The sequence below is a fragment of the Oncorhynchus nerka genome, linkage group LG4 (genome assembly GCF_034236695.1).
Source record: "Oncorhynchus nerka isolate Pitt River linkage group LG4, Oner_Uvic_2.0, whole genome shotgun sequence".
Classification (NCBI taxonomy): Eukaryota; Metazoa; Chordata; class Actinopteri; order Salmoniformes; family Salmonidae; genus Oncorhynchus; species Oncorhynchus nerka.
Window position 1 is genome coordinate 88,687,954 of NC_088399.1, and position 21,520 is coordinate 88,709,473.

At 45.1% G+C, this 21,520-nt stretch overlaps 1 protein-coding gene across 1 annotated transcript in view; it reads right to left on the reverse strand.

Annotated features, from left to right (window-relative positions):
• Nucleotides 1–21,520, reverse strand: part of LOC115128828 (CUB and sushi domain-containing protein 3-like) — a 997,580-nt gene that overhangs the window by 177,673 nt on the left and 798,387 nt on the right. Inside the window, exons 40-43 of the mRNA XM_065018010.1 lie at nucleotides 19,019–19,135; nucleotides 16,368–16,577; nucleotides 15,791–15,979; nucleotides 8,327–8,504 (exon numbers count right to left, since the gene is read on the reverse strand). Of these exons, the coding sequence (XP_064874082.1) occupies nucleotides 8,327–8,504; nucleotides 15,791–15,979; nucleotides 16,368–16,577; nucleotides 19,019–19,135 (694 nt within the window). The remainder of the gene's footprint in view (nucleotides 1–8,326; nucleotides 8,505–15,790; nucleotides 15,980–16,367; nucleotides 16,578–19,018; nucleotides 19,136–21,520) is intronic.

Here is a 21,520-nt window from a genome sequence, read left to right on the forward strand (position 1 = left end):
AGGTGAACAGAGACCCTACTATAGGTGAACAGAGGAGCTACTATAGGTGAACAGAGACCCTACTATAGGTGAACAGAGACCCTACTATAGGTGAACAGAGGAGCTACTATAGGTGAACAGAGGAGCTACTATAGGTGAACAGAGGAGCTACTATAGGTGAACAGAGGAGCTACTATAGGTGAACTGAGGAGCTACTATAGGTGAACAGAGGAGCTACTATAGGTGAACAGAGGAGTTACTATAGGTGAACAGAGACCCTACTATAGGTGAACAGAGACCCTACTATAGGTGAACAGAGGAACTACTATAGGTGACCTGAGGAGCTACTATAGGTGAACAGAGACCCTACTATAGGTGAACAGAGGAGCTACTATAGGTGAACAGAGGAGCTACTATAGGTGAACAGAGAACCTACTATAGGTGAACAGAGACCCTACTATAGGTGAACAGAGGAGCTACTATAGGTGAACAGAGGAACTACTATAGGTGAACAGAGGAGCTACTATAGGTGAACAGAGGAGCTACTATAGGTGAACAGAGGAACTACTATAGGTGAACAGAGGAGCTACTATAGGTGAACAGAGGAGCTACTATAGGTGAACAGAGACCCTACTATAGGTGAACAGAGGAACTACTATAGGTGAACAGAGGAACTACTATAGGTGAACAGAGGAGCTACTATAGGTGAACAGAGGAGCTACTATAGGTGAACAGAGACCCTACTATAGGTGAACAGAGGAACTACTATAGGTGAACAGAGGAACTACTATAGGTGAACAGAGGAGCTACTATAGGTGAACAGAGGAGCTACTATAGGTGAACAGAGGAGCTACTATAGGTGAACAGAGGAGCTACTATAGGTGAACAGAGGAGCTACTATAGGTGAACAGAGGAGCTACTATAGGTGAACAGAGACCCTACTATAGGTGAACAGAGGACCTACTATAGGTGAACAGAGGAACTACTATAGGTGAACAGAGGAGCTACTATAGGTGAACAGAGACCCTACTATAGGTGAACAGAGGAGCTACTATAGGTGAACAGAGGAACTACTATAGGTGAACAGAGGAACTACTATAGGTGAACAGAGGAACTACTATAGGTGAACAGAGGAGCTACTATAGGTGAACAGATGAACTACTATAGGTGAACAGAGACCCTACTATAGGTGAACAGAGGAGCTACTATAGGTGAACAGAGGAGCTACTATAGGTGAACAGAGGAACTACTATAGGTGAACAGAGACCCTACTATAGGTGAACAGAGGAGCTACTATAGGTGAACAGAGGAACTACTATAGGTGAACAGAGGAACTACTATAGGTGAACAGAGGAACTACTATAGGTGAACAGAGGAGCTACTATAGGTGAACAGATGAACTACTATAGGTGAACAGAGACCCTACTATAGGTGAACAGAGGAGCTACTATAGGTGAACAGAGGAGCTACTATAGGTGAACAGAGGAGCTACTATAGGTGAACAGAGGAGCTACTATAGGTGAACAGAGGAGCTACTATAGGTGAACAGAGGAGCTACTATAGGTGAACAGAGGAACTACTATAGGTGAACAGAGGAACTACTATAGGTGAACAGAGGACCTACTATAGGTGAACAGAGGAACTACTATAGGTGAACAGAGGAGCTACTATAGGTGAACAGAGGAGCTACTATAGGTGAACAGAGACCCTACTATAGGTGAACAGAGGAGCTACTATAGGTGAACAGAGGAGCTACTATAGGTGAACAGAGGAGCTACTATAGGTGAACAGAGGAACTACTATAGGTGAACAGAGACCCTACTATAGGTGAACAGAGACCCTACTATAGGTGAACAGAGACCCTACTATAGGTGAACAGAGGAGCTACTATAGGTGAACAGAGACCCTACTATAGGTGAACAGAGACCCTACTATAGGTGAACAGAGGAGCTACTATAGGTGAACAGAGGAGCTACTATAGGTGAACAGAGGAGCTACTATAGGTGAACAGAGGAGCTACTATAGGTGAACTGAGGAGCTACTATAGGTGAACAGAGGAGCTACTATAGGTGAACAGAGGAGTTACTATAGGTGAACAGAGACCCTACTATAGGTGAACAGAGACCCTACTATAGGTGAACAGAGGAACTACTATAGGTGACCTGAGGAGCTACTATAGGTGAACAGAGACCCTACTATAGGTGAACAGAGGAGCTACTATAGGTGAACAGAGGAGCTACTATAGGTGAACAGAGAACCTACTATAGGTGAACAGAGACCCTACTATAGGTGAACAGAGGAGCTACTATAGGTGAACAGAGGAACTACTATAGGTGAACAGAGACCCTACTATAGGTGAACAGAGGAGCTACTATAGGTGAACAGAGGAACTACTATAGGTGAACAGAGGAACTACTATAGGTGAACAGAGGAACTACTATAGGTGAACAGAGGAGCTACTATAGGTGAACAGATGAACTACTATAGGTGAACAGAGACCCTACTATAGGTGAACAGAGGAGCTACTATAGGTGAACAGAGGAGCTACTATAGGTGAACAGAGGAGCTACTATAGGTGAACAGAGGAGCTACTATAGGTGAACAGAGGAGCTACTATAGGTGAACAGAGGAGCTACTATAGGTGAACAGAGGAACTACTATAGGTGAACAGAGGAGCTACTATAGGTGAACAGAGGAGCTACTATAGGTGAACAGAGACCCTACTATAGGTGAACAGAGGAACTACTATAGGTGAACAGAGGAACTACTATAGGTGAACAGAGGAGCTACTATAGGTGAACAGAGGAGCTACTATAGGTGAACAGAGGAGCTACTATAGGTGAACAGAGGAGCTACTATAGGTGAACAGAGGAGCTACTATAGGTGAACTGAGGAGCTACTATAGGTGAACAGAGACCCTACTATAGGTGAACAGAGGAGCTACTATAGGTGAACTGAGGAGCTACTATAGGTGAACAGAGACCCTACTATAGGTGAACAGAGGAGCTACTATAGGTGAACAGAGGAGCTACTATAGGTGAACAGAGGAGCTACTATAGGTGAACAGAGACCCTACTATAGGTGAACAGAGACCCTACTATAGGTGAACAGAGGAGCTACTATAGGTGAACAGAGGAACTACTATAGGTGAACAGAGACCCTACTATAGGTGAACAGAGGAGCTACTATAGGTGAACAGAGGAACTACTATAGGTGAACAGAGGAACTACTATAGGTGAACAGAGGAACTACTATAGGTGAACAGAGGAGCTACTATAGGTGAACAGAGGAACTACTACAGGTGAACAGAGACCCTACTATAGGTGAACAGAGGAGCTACTATAGGTGAACAGAGGAGCTACTATAGGTGAACAGAGGAGCTACTATAGGTGAACAGAGGAGCTACTATAGGTGAACAGAGACCCTACTATAGGTGAACAGAGACCCTACTATAGGTGAACAGAGGAGCTACTATAGGTGAACAGAGGAGCTACTATAGGTGAACAGAGGAGCTACTATAGGTGAACAGAGGAACTACTATAGGTGAACAGAGGAACTACTATAGGTGAACAGAGGAACTACTATAGGTGAACAGAGGAACTACTATAGGTGAACAGAGGAGCTACTATAGGTGAACAGAGGAGCTACTATAGGTGAACAGAGACCCTACTATAGGTGAACAGAGGAGCTACTATAGGTGAACAGAGGAGCTACTATAGGTGAACAGAGGAGCTACTATAGGTGAACAGAGGAGCTACTATAGGTGAACAGAGGAACTACTATAGGTGAACAGAGACCCTACTATAGGTGAACAGAGACCCTACTATAGGTGAACAGAGACCCTACTATAGGTGAACAGAGGAGCTACTATAGGTGAACAGAGACCCTACTATAGGTGAACAGAGACCCTACTATAGGTGAACAGAGGAGCTACTATAGGTGAACAGAGGAGCTACTATAGGTGAACAGAGGAGCTACTATAGGTGAACAGAGGAGCTACTATAGGTGAACTGAGGAGCTACTATAGGTGAACAGAGACCCTACTATAGGTGAACAGAGGAGCTACTATAGGTGAACAGAGGAGCTACTATAGGTGAACTGAGGAGCTACTATAGGTGAACAGAGACCCTACTATAGGTGAACAGAGGAGCTACTATAGGTGAACTGAGGAGCTACTATAGGTGAACAGAGACCCTACTATAGGTGAACAGAGGAGCTACTATAGGTGAACAGAGGAGCTACTATAGGTGAACAGAGGAGCTACTATAGGTGAACAGAGACCCTACTATAGGTGAACAGAGACCCTACTATAGGTGAACAGAGGAGCTACTATAGGTGAACAGAGGAACTACTATAGGTGAACAGAGACCCTACTATAGGTGAACAGAGGAGCTACTATAGGTGAACAGAGGAACTACTATAGGTGAACAGAGGAACTACTATAGGTGAACAGAGGAACTACTATAGGTGAACAGAGGAGCTACTATAGGTGAACAGAGGAACTACTATAGGTGAACAGAGACCCTACTATAGGTGAACAGAGGAGCTACTATAGGTGAACAGAGGAGCTACTATAGGTGAACAGAGGAGCTACTATAGGTGAACAGAGGAGCTACTATAGGTGAACAGAGGAGCTACTATAGGTGAACAGAGGAGCTACTATAGGTGAACAGAGTAACTACTATAGGTGAACAGAGGAGCTACTATAGGTGAACAGAGGAGCTACTATAGGTGAACAGAGGAGCTAATATAGGTGAACAGAGACCCTACTATAGGTGAACAGAGGAACTACTATAGGTGAACAGAGGAGCTACTATAGGTGAACAGAGGAGCTACTATAGGTGAACAGAGACCCTACTATAGGTGAACAGAGGAACTACTATAGGTGAACAGAGGAGCTACTATAGGTGAACAGAGGAGCTACTATAGGTGAACAGAGGACCTACTATAGGTGAACAGAGACCCTACTATAGGTGAACAGAGACCCTACTATAGGTGAACAGAGGAGCTACTATAGGTGAACAGAGACCCTACTATAGGTGAACAGAGGAGCTACTATAGGTGAACAGAGGAGCTACTATAGGTGAACAGAGGAGCTACTATAGGTGAACAGAGACCCTACTATAGGTGAACAGAGACCCTACTATAGGTGAACAGAGGAGCTACTATAGGTGAACAGAGGAACTACTATAGGTGAACAGAGACCCTAATATAGGTGAACAGAGGAGCTACTATAGGTGAACAGAGGAGCTACTATAGGTGAACAGAGGAGCTACTATAGGTGAACAGAGGAGCTACTATAGGTGAACAGAGGAGCTACTATAGGTGAACAGAGGAGCTACTATAGGTGAACAGAGTAACTACTATAGGTGAACAGAGGAGCTACTATAGGTGAACAGAGGAGCTACTATAGGTGAACAGAGGAGCTACTATAGGTGAACAGAGACCCTACTATAGGTGAACAGAGGAACTACTATAGGTGAACAGAGGAGCTACTATAGGTGAACAGAGGAGCTACTATAGGTGAACAGAGACCCTACTATAGGTGAACAGAGGAACTACTATAGGTGAACAGAGGAGCTACTATAGGTGAACAGAGGAGCTACTATAGGTGAACAGAGGAGCTACTATAGGTGAACAGAGGAACTACTATAGGTGAACAGAGACCCTACTATAGGTGAACAGAGACCCTACTATAGGTGAACAGAGGAACTACTATAGGTGAACAGAGGAGCTACTATAGGTGAACAGAGGAGCTACTATAGGTGAACAGAGACCCTACTATAGGTGAACAGAGGAACTACTATAGGTGAACAGAGGAACTACTATAGGTGAACAGAGGAGCTACTATAGGTGAACAGAGGAGCTACTATAGGTGAACAGAGGAGCTACTATAGGTGAACAGAGGAGCTACTATAGGTGAACAGAGGAGCTACTATAGGTGAACTGAGGAGCTACTATAGGTGAACAGAGACCCTACTATAGGTGAACAGAGGAGCTACTATAGGTGAACTGAGGAGCTACTATAGGTGAACAGAGACCCTACTATAGGTGAACAGAGGAGCTACTATAGGTGAACAGAGGAGCTACTATAGGTGAACAGAGACCCTACTATAGGTGAACAGAGACCCTACTATAGGTGAACAGAGGAGCTACTATAGGTGAACAGAGGAACTACTATAGGTGAACAGAGGAGCTACTATAGGTGAACAGAGGACCTACTATAGGTGAACAGAGACCCTACTATAGGTGAACAGAGGAGCTACTATAGGTGAACAGAGGAACTACTATAGGTGAACAGAGGAACTACTATAGGTGAACAGAGGAACTACTATAGGTGAACAGAGGAGCTACTATAGGTGAACAGAGGAACTACTATAGGTGAACAGAGACCCTACTATAGGTGAACAGAGGAGCTACTATAGGTGAACAGAGGAGCTACTATAGGTGAACAGAGGAGCTACTATAGGTGAACAGAGGAGCTACTATAGGTGAACAGAGGAACTACTATAGGTGAACAGAGGAGCTACTATAGGTGAACAGAGGAGCTACTATAGGTGAACAGAGACCCTACTATAGGTGAACAGAGGAACTACTATAGGTGAACAGAGGAACTACTATAGGTGAACAGAGGAGCTACTATAGGTGAACAGAGGAGCTACTATAGGTGAACAGAGGAGCTACTATAGGTGAACAGAGGAACTACTGTAGGTGAACAGAGACCCTACTATAGGTGAACAGAGACCCTACTATAGGTGAACAGAGGAACTACTATAGGTGAACAGAGGAGCTACTATAGGTGAACAGAGGAACTACTATAGGTGAACAGAGACCCTACTATAGGTGAACAGAGGAACTACTATAGGTGAACAGAGGAACTACTATAGGTGAACAGAGGAGCTACTATAGGTGAACAGAGACCCTACTATAGGTGAACAGAGGAGCTACTATAGGTGAACAGAGACCCTACTATAGGTGAACAGAGGAGCTACTATAGGTGAACAGAGACCCTACTATAGGTGAACAGAGGAGCTACTATAGGTGAACAGAGGAACTACTATAGGTGAACAGAGACCCTACTATAGGTGAACAGAGGAGCTACTATAGGTGAACAGAGGAACTACTATAGGTGAACAGAGACCCTACTATAGGTGAACAGAGGAGCTACTATAGGTGAACAGAGGAGCTACTATATGTGAACAGAGGAACTACTATAGGTGAACAGAGGTACTACTATAGGTGAACAGAGACCCTACTATAGGTGAACAGAGACCCTACTATAGGTGAACAGAGACCCTACTATAGGTGAACAGAGACCCTACTATAGGTGAACAGAGGAGCTACTATAGGTGAACAGAGGAACTACTATAGGAAGCTCTTCATTAACCCTTTTCTCCACCTGGCTGCTGTTTTAGAAATGGACATCGCTCGAACGTGATTGGTCAAACTCCCCCAGCCCTCCTGTATCAATGAACATCATTTGTATCCTGTTGGGTTGCTACACTTCTGTGTTGTGGCACTCTAACGTTGCTCACTCAGAGGGCTGTGAGAAAACTGAAAATCAGTCCCCATGTGGGATAAAAGGCAGGAATTCAGTTGTTGAGGGATTAACATTGCACCATTCCTGCTAGTAGAGAAATACATATCTAACTGTGTAAAAGGGTTTAATATTGTACCATTCCTGCTAGTAGAGAAATACATATCTAACTGTGTAAAAGGGATTAATATTGTACCATTCCTGCTAGTAGAGAAATACATATCTAACTGTGTAAAAGGGTTTAATATTGTACCATTCCTGCTAGTAGAGAAATACATATCTAACTGTGTAAAAGGGTTTAATATTGTACCATTCCTGCTAGTAGAGAAATACATATCTAACTGTGTAAAAGGGTTTAATATTGTACCATTCCTGCTAGTAGAGAAATACATATCTAACTGTGTAAAAGGGATTAACAGTAATACTTTTGTTAGTTACTGTAATAAAGCACTATTGAGCGGTTTAGAGAGAGATGTGTGTAGTACATACGTATGGAAATGAGCTATTTCTGTTTATTACATTCAATGATGTGTGCAAAAAATTCTAAAAACCTGTTTTCGCTTTGTCATTATCGGATATTGTATGTAGATTTATGAGGGAAAAAATGTATTTAATCAATTTTAGAATAAGGCTGTCTGAATAGTCAAGGGGTCTGAATACTTTCCGAATGCACTGTAGGTTCTTACCACACAGTGATGTAGTCACAGATGGGTTCTGTACTGACCATGGTGAAGGTGATGTGTGTGTGTATATATATTATAGTGTAATATAACTCATTAGCTGTTCATTAAGAGGTCGATAGGTTCTTACCACACAGTGATGTAGTCATAGATGGGTTCTGTACTGAGCACGGTGAAGTTGATGTAGATCCCGTTGCCAGGGGGAACCCTCACACTCCACACACAGTCCTGGAAGTTGGGGTACTCCTCGGGGTGGCCGGGGGAGTAGATGGTCCCATTCATGGAGGTGATGTTACCCCCACACAGTGCTACAGAGGAGAGGGGAGATGTGGTCAGGTTAGGTGATGTTACCACAAACACAGAGGAGAGGGCTAGGTGATGTTACCACAAACACAGAGGAGAGGGCTAGGTGATGTTACCACAAACACAGAGGAGAGGGCTAGGTGATGTTACCACAAACACAGAGGAGAGGGCTAGGTGATGTTACCACAAACAAAGAGGAGAGGGCTAGATGATGTTACCACAAACATAGAGGAGAGGGCTAGGTGATGTTACCACAAACACAGAGGAGAGGGCTAGGTGATGTTACCACAAACACAGAGGAGAGGGCTAGATGATGTTACCACAAACACAGAGGAGAGGGCTAGATGATGTTACCACAAACACAGAGGAGAGGGCTAGGTGATGTTACCACAAACACAGAGGAGAGGGCTAGGTGATGTTACCACAAACACAGAGGAGAGGGCTAGCTGATGTTACCACAAACATAGAGGAGAGGGCTAGGTGATGTTACCACAAACACAGAGGAGAGGGCTAGGTGATGTTACCACAAACACAGAGGAGAGGGCTTGGTGATGTTACCACAAACACAGAGGAGAGGGCTAGATGATGTTACCACAAACACAGAGGAGAGGGCTAGATGATGTTACCACAAACACAGAGGAGAGGGCTAGGTGATGTTACCACAAACACAGAGGAGAGGGCTAGGTGATGTTACCACAAACACAGAGGAGAGGGCTAGCTGATGTTACCACAAACATAGAGGAGAGGGCTAGGTGATGTTACCACAAACACAGAGGAGAGGGCTAGATGATGTTACCACAGACACAGAGGAGAGGGCTAGGTGATGTTACCACAAACACAGAGGAGAGGGCTAGGTGATGTTACCACAAACATAGAGGAGAGGGCTAGGTGATGTTACCACAAACACAGAGGAGAGGGCTAGGTGATGTTACCACAAACACAGAGGAGAGGGCTAGGTGATGTTACCACAAACACAGAGGAGAGGGTTAGGTGATGTTACCACAAACACAGAGGAGAGGGCTAGGTGATGTTACCACAAACACAGAGGAGAGGGTTAGGTGATGTTACCACAAACACAGAGGAGAGGGTTAGGTGATGTTACCACAAATATAGAGGAGAGGGCTAGGTGATGTTACCACAAACACAGAGGAGAGGGTTAGGTGATGTTACCACAAACACAGAGGAGAGGGTTAGGTGATGTTACCACAAACACAGAGGAGAGGGCTAGGTGATGTTACCACAAACATAGAGGAGAGGGTTAGGTGATGTTACTACAAACACAGAGGAGAGGGTTAGGTGATGTTACCACAAACACAGAGGAGAGGGTTAGGTGATGTTACCACAAACACAGAGGAGAGGGCTAGGTGATGTTACCACAAACACAGAGGAGAGGGCTAGGTGATGTTACCACAAACACAGAGGAGAGGGCTAGGTGATGTTACCACAAACACAGAGGAGAGGGCTAGGTGATGTTACCACAAACACAGAGGAGAGGGCTTGGTGATGTTACCACAAACACAGAGGAGAGGGCTAGATGATGTTACCACAAACACAGAGGAGAGGGCTAGATGATGTTACCACAAACACAGAGGAGAGGGCTAGGTGATGTTACCACAAACACAGAGGAGAGGGCTAGGTGATGTTACCACAAACACAGAGGAGAGGGCTAGCTGATGTTACCACAAACATAGAGGAGAGGGCTAGGTGATGTTACCACAAACACAGAGGAGAGGGCTAGATGATGTTACCACAAACACAGAGGAGAGGGCTAGGTGATGTTACCACAAACACAGAGGAGAGGGCTAGGTGATGTTACCACAAACATAGAGGAGAGGGCTAGGTGATGTTACCACAAACACAGAGGAGAGGGCTAGGTGATGTTACCACAAACACAGAGGAGAGGGCTAGGTGATGTTACCACAAACACAGAGGAGAGGGTTAGGTGATGTTACCACAAACACAGAGGAGAGGGCTAGGTGATGTTACCACAAACACAGAGGAGAGGGTTAGGTGATGTTACCACAAACACAGAGGAGAGGGTTAGGTGATGTTACCACAAATATAGAGGAGAGGGCTAGGTGATGTTACCACAAACACAGAGGAGAGGGTTAGGTGATGTTACCACAAACACAGAGGAGAGGGTTAGGTGATGTTACCACAAACACAGAGGAGAGGGCTAGGTGATGTTACCACAAACACAGAGGAGAGGGTTAGGTGATGTTACCACAAACACAGAGGAGAGGGCTAGGTGATGTTACCACAAACACAGAGGAGAGGGCTAGGTGATGTTACCACAAACATAGAGGAGAGGGCTAGGTGATGTTACCACAAACAAAGAGGAGAGGGCTAGGTGATGTTACCACAAACACAGAGGAGAGGGTTAGGTGATGTTACCACAAACATAGAGGAGAGGGCTTGGTGATGTTACCACAAACACAGAGGAGAGGGCTAGGTGATGTTACCACAAACACAGAGGAGAGGGCTAGGTGATGTTACCACAAACACAGAGGAGAGGGCTAGGTGATGTTACCACAAACACAGAGGAGAGGGTTAGGTGATGTTACCACAAACACAGAGGAGAGGGCTAGGTGATGTTACCACAAACACAGAGGAGAGGGTTAGGTGATGTTACCACAAACACAGAGGAGAGGGTTAGGTGATGTTACCACAAACATAGAGGAGAGGGCTAGGTGATGTTACCACAAACACAGAGGAGAGGGCTAGGTGATGTTACCACAAACACAGAGGAGAGGGTTAGGTGATGTTACCACAAACACAGAGGAGAGGGTTAGGTGATGTTACCACAAACACAGAGGAGAGGGCTAGGTGATGTTACCACAAACATAGAGGAGAGGGCTAGGTGATGTTACCACAAACAAAGAGGAGAGGGCTAGGTGATGTTACCACAAACACAGAGGAGAGGGTTAGGTGATGTTACCACAAACATAGAGGAGAGGGCTTGGTGATGTTACCACAAACACAGAGGAGAGGGCTAGGTGATGTTACCACAAACACAGAGGAGAGGGCTAGGTGATGTTACCACAAACACAGAGGAGAGGGCTAGGTGATGTTACCACAAACACAGAGGAGAGGGTTAGGTGATGTTACCACAAACACAGAGGAGAGGGCTAGGTGATGTTACCACAAACACAGAGGAGAGGGTTAGGTGATGTTACCACAAACACAGAGGAGAGGGTTAGGTGATGTTACCACAAACATAGAGGAGAGGGCTAGGTGATGTTACCACAAACACAGAGGAGAGGGCTAGGTGATGTTACCACAAACACAGAGGAGAGGGTTAGGTGATGTTACCACAAACACAGAGGAGAGGGTTAGGTGATGTTACCACAAACACAGAGGAGAGGGCTAGGTGATGTTACCACAAACATAGAGGAGAGGGTTAGGTGATGTTACCACAAACACAGAGGAGAGGGTTAGGTGATGTTACCACAAACACAGAGGAGAGGGTTAGGTGATGTTACCACAAACACAGAGGAGAGGGCTAGGTGATGTTACCACAAACAAAGAGGAGAGGGCTAGGTGATGTTACCACAAACAAAGAGGAGAGGGCTAGGTGATGTTACCACATACACAGAGGAGAGGGGTAGGTGATGTTACCACAAACACAAAGGAGAGGGCTAGGTGATGTTACCACAAACACAGAGGAGGGAGCTAGGTGATGTTACCACAAAGGAGAGGGCTAGGTGATGTTACCACAAACACAGAAGAGAGGGTTAGGTGATGTTACCACAAACACAGAGGAGAGGGCTAGGTGATGTTACCACAAACACAGAGGAGAGGGCTAGGTGATCTTACCACAAACACAGAGGAGAGGGCTAGGTGATGTTACCACAAACACAGAGGAGAGGGTTAGGTGATGTTACCACAAACATAGAGGAGAGGGCTAGGTGATGTTACCACAAACACAGAGGAGAGGGCTAGGCGATGTTACCACAAACACAGAGGAGAGGGCTAGGTGATGTTACCACAAACACAGAGGAGAGGGCTAGGTGATGTTACCACAAACACAGAGGAGAGGGTTAGGTGATGTTACCACAAACATAGAGGAGAGGGCTAGGTGATGTTACCACAAACACAGAGGAGAGGGCTAGGTGATGTTACCACAAACACAGAGGAGAGGGCTAGGTGATGTTACCACAAACAAAGAGGAGAGGGCTAGGTGATGTTACCACAAACACAGAGGAGAGGGTTAGGTGATGTTACCACAAACATAGAGGAGAGGGCTTGGTGATGTTACCACAAACACAGAGGAGAGGGCTAGGTGATGTTACCACAAACACAGAGGAGAGGGCTAGGTGATGTTACCACAAACACAGAGGAGAGGGCTAGGTGATGTTACCACAAACATAGAGGAGAGGGTTAGGTGATGTTACCACAAACATAGAGGAGAGGGCTAGGTGATGTTACCACAAACAAAGAGGAGAGGGCTAGGTGATGTTACCACAAACACAGAGGAGAGGGTTAGGTGATGTTACCACAAACATAGAGGAGAGGGCTTGGTGATGTTACCACAAACATAGAGGAGAGGGCTAGGTGATGTTACCACAAACACATAGGAGAGGGCTAGGTGATGTTACCACAAACATAGAGGAGAGGACTAGGTGATGTTACCACAAACACAGAGGAGAGGGGTAGGTGATGTTACCACAAACACAAAGGAGAGGGCTAGGTGATGTTACCACAAACACAGAGGAGGGAGCTAGGTGATGTTACCACAAAGGGAGGAGAGGGCTACCACAAACACAGGTGATGTTACCACAAACACAGAAGAGAGGGTTAGGTGATGTTACCACAAACACAGAGGAGAGGGCTAGGTGATGTTACCACAAACACAGAGGAGAGGGCTAGGTGATGTTACCACAAACACAAAGGAGAGGGTTAGGTGATGTTACCACAAACATAGAGGAGAGGGTTAGGTGATGTTACCACAAACACAGAGGAGAGGGCTAGGTGATGTTACCACAAACACAGAGGAGAGGGCTAGGTGATGTTACCACAAACAAAGAGGAGAGGGCTAGGTGATGTTACCACAAACACAGAGGAGAGGGCTAGGTGATGTTACCACAAACACAAAGGAGAGGGCTAGGTGATGTTACCACAAACACAGAGGAGGGAGCTAGGTGATGTTACCACAAAGGAGAGGGCTAGGTGATGTTACCACAAACACAGAAGAGAGGGTTAGGTGATGTTACCACAAACACAGAGGAGAGGGCTAGGTGATGTTACCACAAACACAGAGGAGAGGGCTAGGTGATGTTACCACAAACACAGAGGAGAGGGCTAGGTGATCTTACCACAAACACAGATGAGAGGGCTAGGTGATGTTACCACAAACACAGAGGAGAGGGTTAGGTGATGTTACCACAAACATAGAGGAGAGGGCTAGGTGATCTTACCACAAACACAGAGGAGAGGGCTAGGCGATGTTACCACAAACACAGAGGAGAGGGCTAGGTGATGTTACCACAAACACAGAGGAGATGGCTAGGTGATGTTACCACAAACACAGAGGAGAGGGTTAGGTGATGTTACCACAAACATAGAGGAGAGGGCTAGGTGATGTTACCACAAACACAGAGGAGAGGGCTAGGTGATGTTACCACAAACAAAGAGGAGAGGGCTAGGTGATGTTACCACAAACACAGAGGAGAGGGCTAGGTGATGTTACCACAAACACAAAGGAGAGGGCTAGGTGATGTTACCACAAACACAGAGGAGGGAGCTAGGTGATGTTACCACAAAGGAGAGGGCTAGGTGATGTTACCACAAACACAGAAGAGAGGGTTAGGTGATGTTACCACAAACACAGAGGAGAGGGCTAGGTGATGTTACCACAAACACAGAGGAGAGGGCTAGGTGATGTTACCACAAACACAGAGGAGAGGGCTAGGTGATCTTACCACAAACACAGAGGAGAGGGCTAGGTGATGTTACCACAAACACAGAGGAGAGGGTTAGGTGATGTTACCACAAACATAGAGGAGAGGGCTAGGTGATGTTACCACAAACACAGAGGAGAGGGCTAGGTGATGTTACCACAAACGCAGAGGAGAGGGCTAGGTGATGTTACCACAAACAAAGAGGAGAGGGCTAGGTGATGTTACCACAAACACAGAGGAGAGGGTTAGGTGATGTTACCACAAACATAGAGGAGAGGGCTTGGTGATGTTACCACAAACACAGAGGAGAGGGCTAGGTGATGTTACCACAAACACAGAGGAGAGGGCTAGGTGATGTTACCACAAACACAGAGGAGAGGGCTAGGTGATGTTACCACAAACACAGAGGAGAGGGCTAGGTGATGTTACCACAAACACAGAGGAGAGGGCTAGGTGATGTTACCACAAACACAGAGTAGAGGGCTAGATGATGTTACCACAAACACAGAGGAGAGGGCTAGATGATGTTACCACAAACACAGAGGAGAGGGCTAGGTGATGTTACCACAAACACAGAGGAGAGGGTTAGGTGATGTTACCACAAACATAGAGGAGAGGGCTAGGTGATGTTACCACAAACACAGAGGAGAGGGCTAGGTGATGTTACCACAAACATAGAGGAGAGGGCTAGGTGATGTTACCACAAACACAGAGGAGAGGGTTAGGTGATGTTACCACAAACACAGAGGAGAGGGCTAGGTGATGTTACCACAAACACAGAGGAGAGGGCTAGGTGATGTTACCACAAACACAGAGGAGAGGGCTAGGTGATGTTACCACAAACATAGAGGAGAGGGCTAGGTGATGTTACCACAAACATAGAGGAGAGGGCTAGGTGATGTTACCACAAACACAGAGGAGAGGGCTAGGTGATGTTACCACAAACACAGAGGAGAGGGCTAGGTGATGTTACCACAAACACAGAGGAGAGGGTTAGGTGATGTTACCACAAACACAGAGGAGAGGGCTAGGTGATGTTACCACAAACACAGAGGAGAGGGCTAGGTGATGTTACCACAAACACAGAGGAGAGGGCTAGGTGATGTTACCACAAACACAGAGGAGAAGGAAGACATGGTCAGGTTAGAGGTCTTTCCAGGCTACACTGAATTAGTAACAGCAGTAAAAGTCATGATAATCTCCACTTCTTAGTAATATGTTATAATACTGCAGCAGTCTAATAGTGATAGCAGTGGATGCCATTGGAGTAGTAGGATATTTTAAGTTGTAGTAGTGGATGTTAAGGTCCACGAAACGCCCACTGCTGCCCTCTAGGTGCAACATCAATGTGCTACCATACAGATCATATCTATTCCTCTGTCCATAGTTACCTTCACAGCGAGGTACCGGGTGGTTCCAGTTGCGGCTGATTCCGTGCAGACAGGTGAGAGAGGCCTCTCCGATGAGGGAGTAGCCAGGCAGACACTCGAAGGACACAGTGAGGCCCACACTGAAGTCACTGCCGATCACGATGCCATTACGAAAAGGACGAGGGTCGGGACAACTCTGTAGCTGATAGGCTGAAAATCAGGAAGTAGCCAATCATTTAAATAAACATTGACTGAAAATACATAAGAAAATGACGCAAACATGAAAATGAATACATAAAACTGTTTTATGTAGACATCATATCTAGGATACTGAAAGAGATTACCCAGACTAACATTATGACAAATAAAATGACATTTAATTGAGTTGAGTGAAATCACAAGCCCTTTTTGACTTCTCCTCTCCCACAAATTCTACTGACTAACTCTGTAGTCTACACTGTCGGCATAGGTTCCAATCCGGCCTACGGTCCTATGACACAACCTCTATCTTTCCCAGTGTCATCCTCTTTCTATCTATCTGTTCAATAATTATAAAAATAAATAAAAAATCTTCAAAACAAACAAACTCTATCCTCACCCTGGTAAGTCATCTGGAAACCTGGCTTGTTCTGGGAGTAGTCGCTGTGGAAGAAGAGGCTAGTCTGGTGAGTGGTGCTGAACAGGGACTTGGGGACATGTGGTCCACTGAACCTGTCAATCACTGTGCCCGTCTCCAGCGTTCCACTCCGAATCTCCAGGTAGTCATGAATGGCCTCCGTGGAGAAGTTGAGGAACTGCAGGTGGATTCCTGAAAAAAACAACAGGTGGATTAAAAACACACTGGTTAATCCATGAGTTTCTGTTCTAAAGAATAGACCATGATCTTACTCATCTACCCATTACTTCAGAAGGCGGGTTAATCCCAGAACCAACTGAAGTAGAAGACTGTACCTCTACCACAACAAACATCACAAGAGATTACAGGTTAGTTGACTGAGAGCAGATGCTCATTGGTACATACAAAGAGTTGCCAAGGAGAGGAGCAACTAGATGTCATAATATAGTCAAGCTACCGTAAAGGAGAATGATATACCGGTAACGAGGTTAATGATAATAACAATAATGATATATGCCAGTTAGCAGACATTTTTTATCTAAAGTGACTTCCAGTCATGTGTTTCCATGCCTGTGCTATTTAGAGCTAAAAATCAAACATCATTACCCCTACATTTGGACCCTAGTGCACTAGCGTCAAAGGGTTCTTCAGTTGTCCCCACAGGAGGACCCTTTGAAGAACCCTTTTTGGTTCCAGGTAGAACCCTTTTGAGTTCCATGTAGAACCCTGTCCACAGAAGGTTCTATATGGAAGCCAAAAGAGTTCTATCTGGAACTTAAAAGGGTTCTCCTATGGGGACAGTAAAGAATCCTTTTAAGAGTGTATTCTATGTCTTTACCCTACTGCCTGTAAACCAGGATGCTGTTCTGTTGACTGGAAGACTGGTTAAGCATTTACATCACTGTTGGTGTTCCCTGTTTCCACGTCTCTGCTCTTTATGCCTATAAATCAAGGATAATTCCCGCTACAGCTCCTAACATACACGAGTCTGACACTTCACTGCTATATCTAGGGCCACTTCGCCACTAGCTGTGTTTCAACTGAACCAAGACATACACTTCCTCGTATGACAATGTGCTACTGTGGCTTGTCCACGGCATCGAGGTGATGTACCAAAGCCAATGGGTAGTTTGACAGTGTGTGTGTGTGCGTAGCCACAATGACTGTCAGTGTGTTCCCGTAACAAAGCCAATGGGTAGTTTGACAGTGTGTGTGTGTGCGTGTGTGTGCGTAGCCACAATGACTGTCAGTGTGTTCCCGTACCAAAGCCAATAGGTAGTTTGACAGTGTGTGTGTGTGCGTAGCCACAATGACTGTCAGTGTGTTTCCCGTACCAAAGCCAATAGGTAGTATGACAGTGTGTGTGTGTGCGTGTGTGTGCGTAGCCACAAGGACTGTCAGTGTGTTCCCGTACCAAAGCAAATAGGTAGTTTGACAGTGTGTGTGTGTGCGTGTGTGTGCGTAGCCACAATGACTGTCAGTGTGTTCCCATACCAAAGCCAATAGGTAGTTTGACAGTGTGTGTGTGTGCGTGTGTGTGTTTAGCCACAATGACTGTCAGTGTGTTCCCGTACCAAAGCCAATGGGTAGTTTGACGGTGTGTGTGTGTGCGTGCGTAGCCACAATGATTGTCAGTGTGTTCCCGTACCAAAGCCGATGGGTAGTTTGACGGTGTGTGTGTGTGCGTAGCCACAATGACTGTCAGTGTGTTCCCGTACCAAACCCAATGGGTAGTTTGACGGTGTGTGTGTGTGCGTGTGTGTGCTTCGCCACAATGACTGTCAGTGTGTTCCCGTACCAAAGCCAATGGGTAGTTTGACAGTGTGTGTGTGTGTGCGTGTGTGTGCGTAGCCACAATGACTGTCAGTGTGTTCCCGTACCAAAGCCGATGGGTAGTTTGACGGTGTGTGTGTGTGCGTAGCCACAATGACTGTCAGTGTGTTCCCGTACCAAAGCCAATAGGTAGTTTGACAGTGTGTGTGTGTGCGTAGCCACAATGACTGTCAGTGTGTTTCCCGTACCAAAGCCAATAGGTAGTATGACAGTGTGTGTGTGTGCGTGTGTGTGCGTAGCCACAAGGACTGTCAGTGTGTTCCCGTACCAAAGCAAATAGGTAGTTTGACAGTGTGTGTGTGTGCGTGTGTGTGCGTAGCCACAATGACTGTCAGTGTGTTCCCATACCAAAGCCAATAGGTAGTTTGACAGTGTGTGTGTGTGCGTGTGTGTGTTTAGCCACAATGACTGTCAGTGTGTTCCCGTACCAAAGCCAATGGGTAGTTTGACGGTGTGTGTGTGTGCGTAGCCACAATGACTGTCAGTGTGTTCCCGTACCAAAGCCGATGGGTAGTTTGACGGTGTGTGTGTGTGCGTAGCCACAATGACTGTCAGTGTGTTCCCGTACCAAACCCAATGGGTAGTTTGACGGTGTGTGTGTGTGCGTGTGTGTGCTTCGCCACAATGACTGTCAGTGTGTTCCCGTACCAAAGCCAATGGGTAGTTTGACAGTGTGTGTGTGTGTGCGTGTGTGTGCGTAGCCACAATGACTGTCAGTGTGTTCCCGTACCAAAGCCGATGGGTAGTTTGACGGTGTGTGTGTGTGCGTAGCCACAATGACTGTCAGTGTGTTCCCGTACCAAAGCCAATAGGTAGTATGACAGTCCAGGTGCAGTCTAATCCACTGGGGTAGTTTCCAGGGAATCCAGGGCTCAGAATGACACCGCTGACATCAGTCATGGACACACCACACTGGGCTGCGGAGACAATCCCACTCACACAGGTTAAAGAATGAATCATAGAATAAAATACAAATAGAATTACACTTTTTAGACTAGAGTAGAGTATCATAAAATAACTTCTTTATTAGTCCATCAGAGACAAACATGTTTTTATGTGTATCTATAGCTGCAGCCTTGTAAAAGCAGAGGTTTGTCTTGATTTACACCTCTAGACAGTGTGAATGGGTATCGACGCCACCAGCTGTGCTAGATTAGTACATTAGTATTGACATCCCTTCCTTTCCAACTGTGTATTGTAGGATCAGTGCTTCAGATCAACTCACTCCTGTACAGATACACTTAGAAAGAAATTACTATCTAGAACCTAAAAGAGTTTCAAATGGGTTCTTTGGCTGTCCCCATAGGAGAACCCTTTGAAGAACCCTTTTTGGTTCCAGGTAGAACCCGTTTGAGTGGCATGTAGAACCCTTTCCACAGAATGTTCTACATAGAACCTAAAAGAGTTCTACCTGGAACAAAAAAGTGTTCTCCTATGGGGACAGTTGAAGAACCTCTTTGAACCCCCTTTTTTCTAAGAGTGTACTAGCATAGCCTCCTTCTCTCTCAGCAGGTCAGCCAGTATGAGGTAAGTCTTAAACTGCAATATAGTTAAAAATACATCTATGATTTTGCCAGGAAAGAGCAGCCTCCTGTGAACGTGACAGACACACTAACGGTTCAAATGTATGAATACTCTATCTACCCCATGTCTCGTTGTGTCCCCTGTGTTAAATAGGCTCCCTATCATTGAGTCAGAAGGAGAGGTATCGGTATCCTCAGCTTTGATCCTGGATAAAGAGTAGCCTAAAGAAATGGTAGCAGAGCCCTTGTTAAAGCTGCAATATGTAACGTTTTGGGTGACGTGACCAAATAGTTATAGATCTGTCAATCTCATTGAACGCAAGTCTAAGAAGTGGTAGATATGTTCTATTTGCACTATTTCTACGCTTCCCTTTCTTCAGCTTAGTTTTTGCGTCTTTTACTTTCGGTTTTGTACACCAGCTTCAAACAGCGGTTTAGATGGTACAACAATTATTTTCTCTAGGGTTTGCTTGTTGTGTCACATAAACTTAAATTAGGAGTACTAATAGAATTTTAGCAACCAGGAAATGGTGGCGCGATATTCTGCATATTTCCCCTTTAAGTGAAAATAATAGCCTTTTGTGTGCTAAAAGGCACAAACCTGCTCCCTACCTTTAGTTATGGTGTGAGAGCTTTAGAAAGCAAAAGTACAAAAACTCAATGATTTGGGATCTTTCAGAAAATGTGGCACCACAGACGTGGACATTTTTTTCTTCACCACTTAGGAGAGTCCAAGTTATTGTCTCTTCTTCACAGCTATTGTGTGTCAGAAAAAAAGGTAATTATGTTCGATAAAGTGAGAATAAAATTAAGATTAAACGATTACGGGCAAGATTAAACAACGTCAAAAACCCATCCGTGTTTAAACCCATCCGACCTGAAAGGTTATAGGTGAGTTGAGCCGACTGTAAATAAGAGTTGAGCCGACTGTAAATAAAGAGTTGAGTCGACTGTAAATAAAGAGTTGAGTCGACTCTGAATAAAGAGTTGAGTCGACTGTAAATAAAGAGTTGAGTCGACTCTGAATAAAGAGTTGAGTCGACTCTGAATAAAGAGTTGAGCCGACTGTAAGTAAAGAGTTGAGCCGACTGTAAATAAAGAGTTGAGCCGACTGTAAATAAAGAGTTGAGTCGACTGTAAATAAAGAGTTGAGTCGACTCTGAATAAAGAGTTCAGTCGACTGTAAATAAAGAGTTGAGCCGACTGTAAGTAAAGAGTTGAGTCGACTCTGAATAAAGAGTTGAGCCGACTGTAAGTAAAGAGTTGAGCCGACTGTAAATAAAGAGTTGAGGCGACTGTAAATAAAGAGTTGAGCTGACTGTAAATAAAGAGTTGAGTCGACTGTAAATAAAGAGTTGAGTCGACTGTAAATAAAGAGTTGAGTCGACTGTAAATAAAGAGTTGAGCCGATTGTAAATAAAGAGTTGAGTCGACTGTAAATAAAGAGTTGAGTCGACTCTGAATAAAGAGTTGAGCCGACTGTAAGTAAAGAGTTGAGTCGACTGTAAATAAAGAGTTGAGTCGATTGTAAGTAAAGAGTTGAGCCGACTGTAAATAAAGAGTTGAGCCGACTGTAAATAAAGAGTTGGGTCGACTGTAAGCAAAGAGTTGAGCCGACTGTAAATAAAGAGTTGAGTCGACTGTAAGTAAAGAGTTGAGTCGACTGTAAGTAAAGAGTTGAGTCGACTGTAAATAAAGAGTTGAGTCGACTCTGAATAAAGAGTTGAGCCGACTGTAAGTAAAGAGTTGAGTCGACTCTGAATAAAGAGTTGAGCCGAC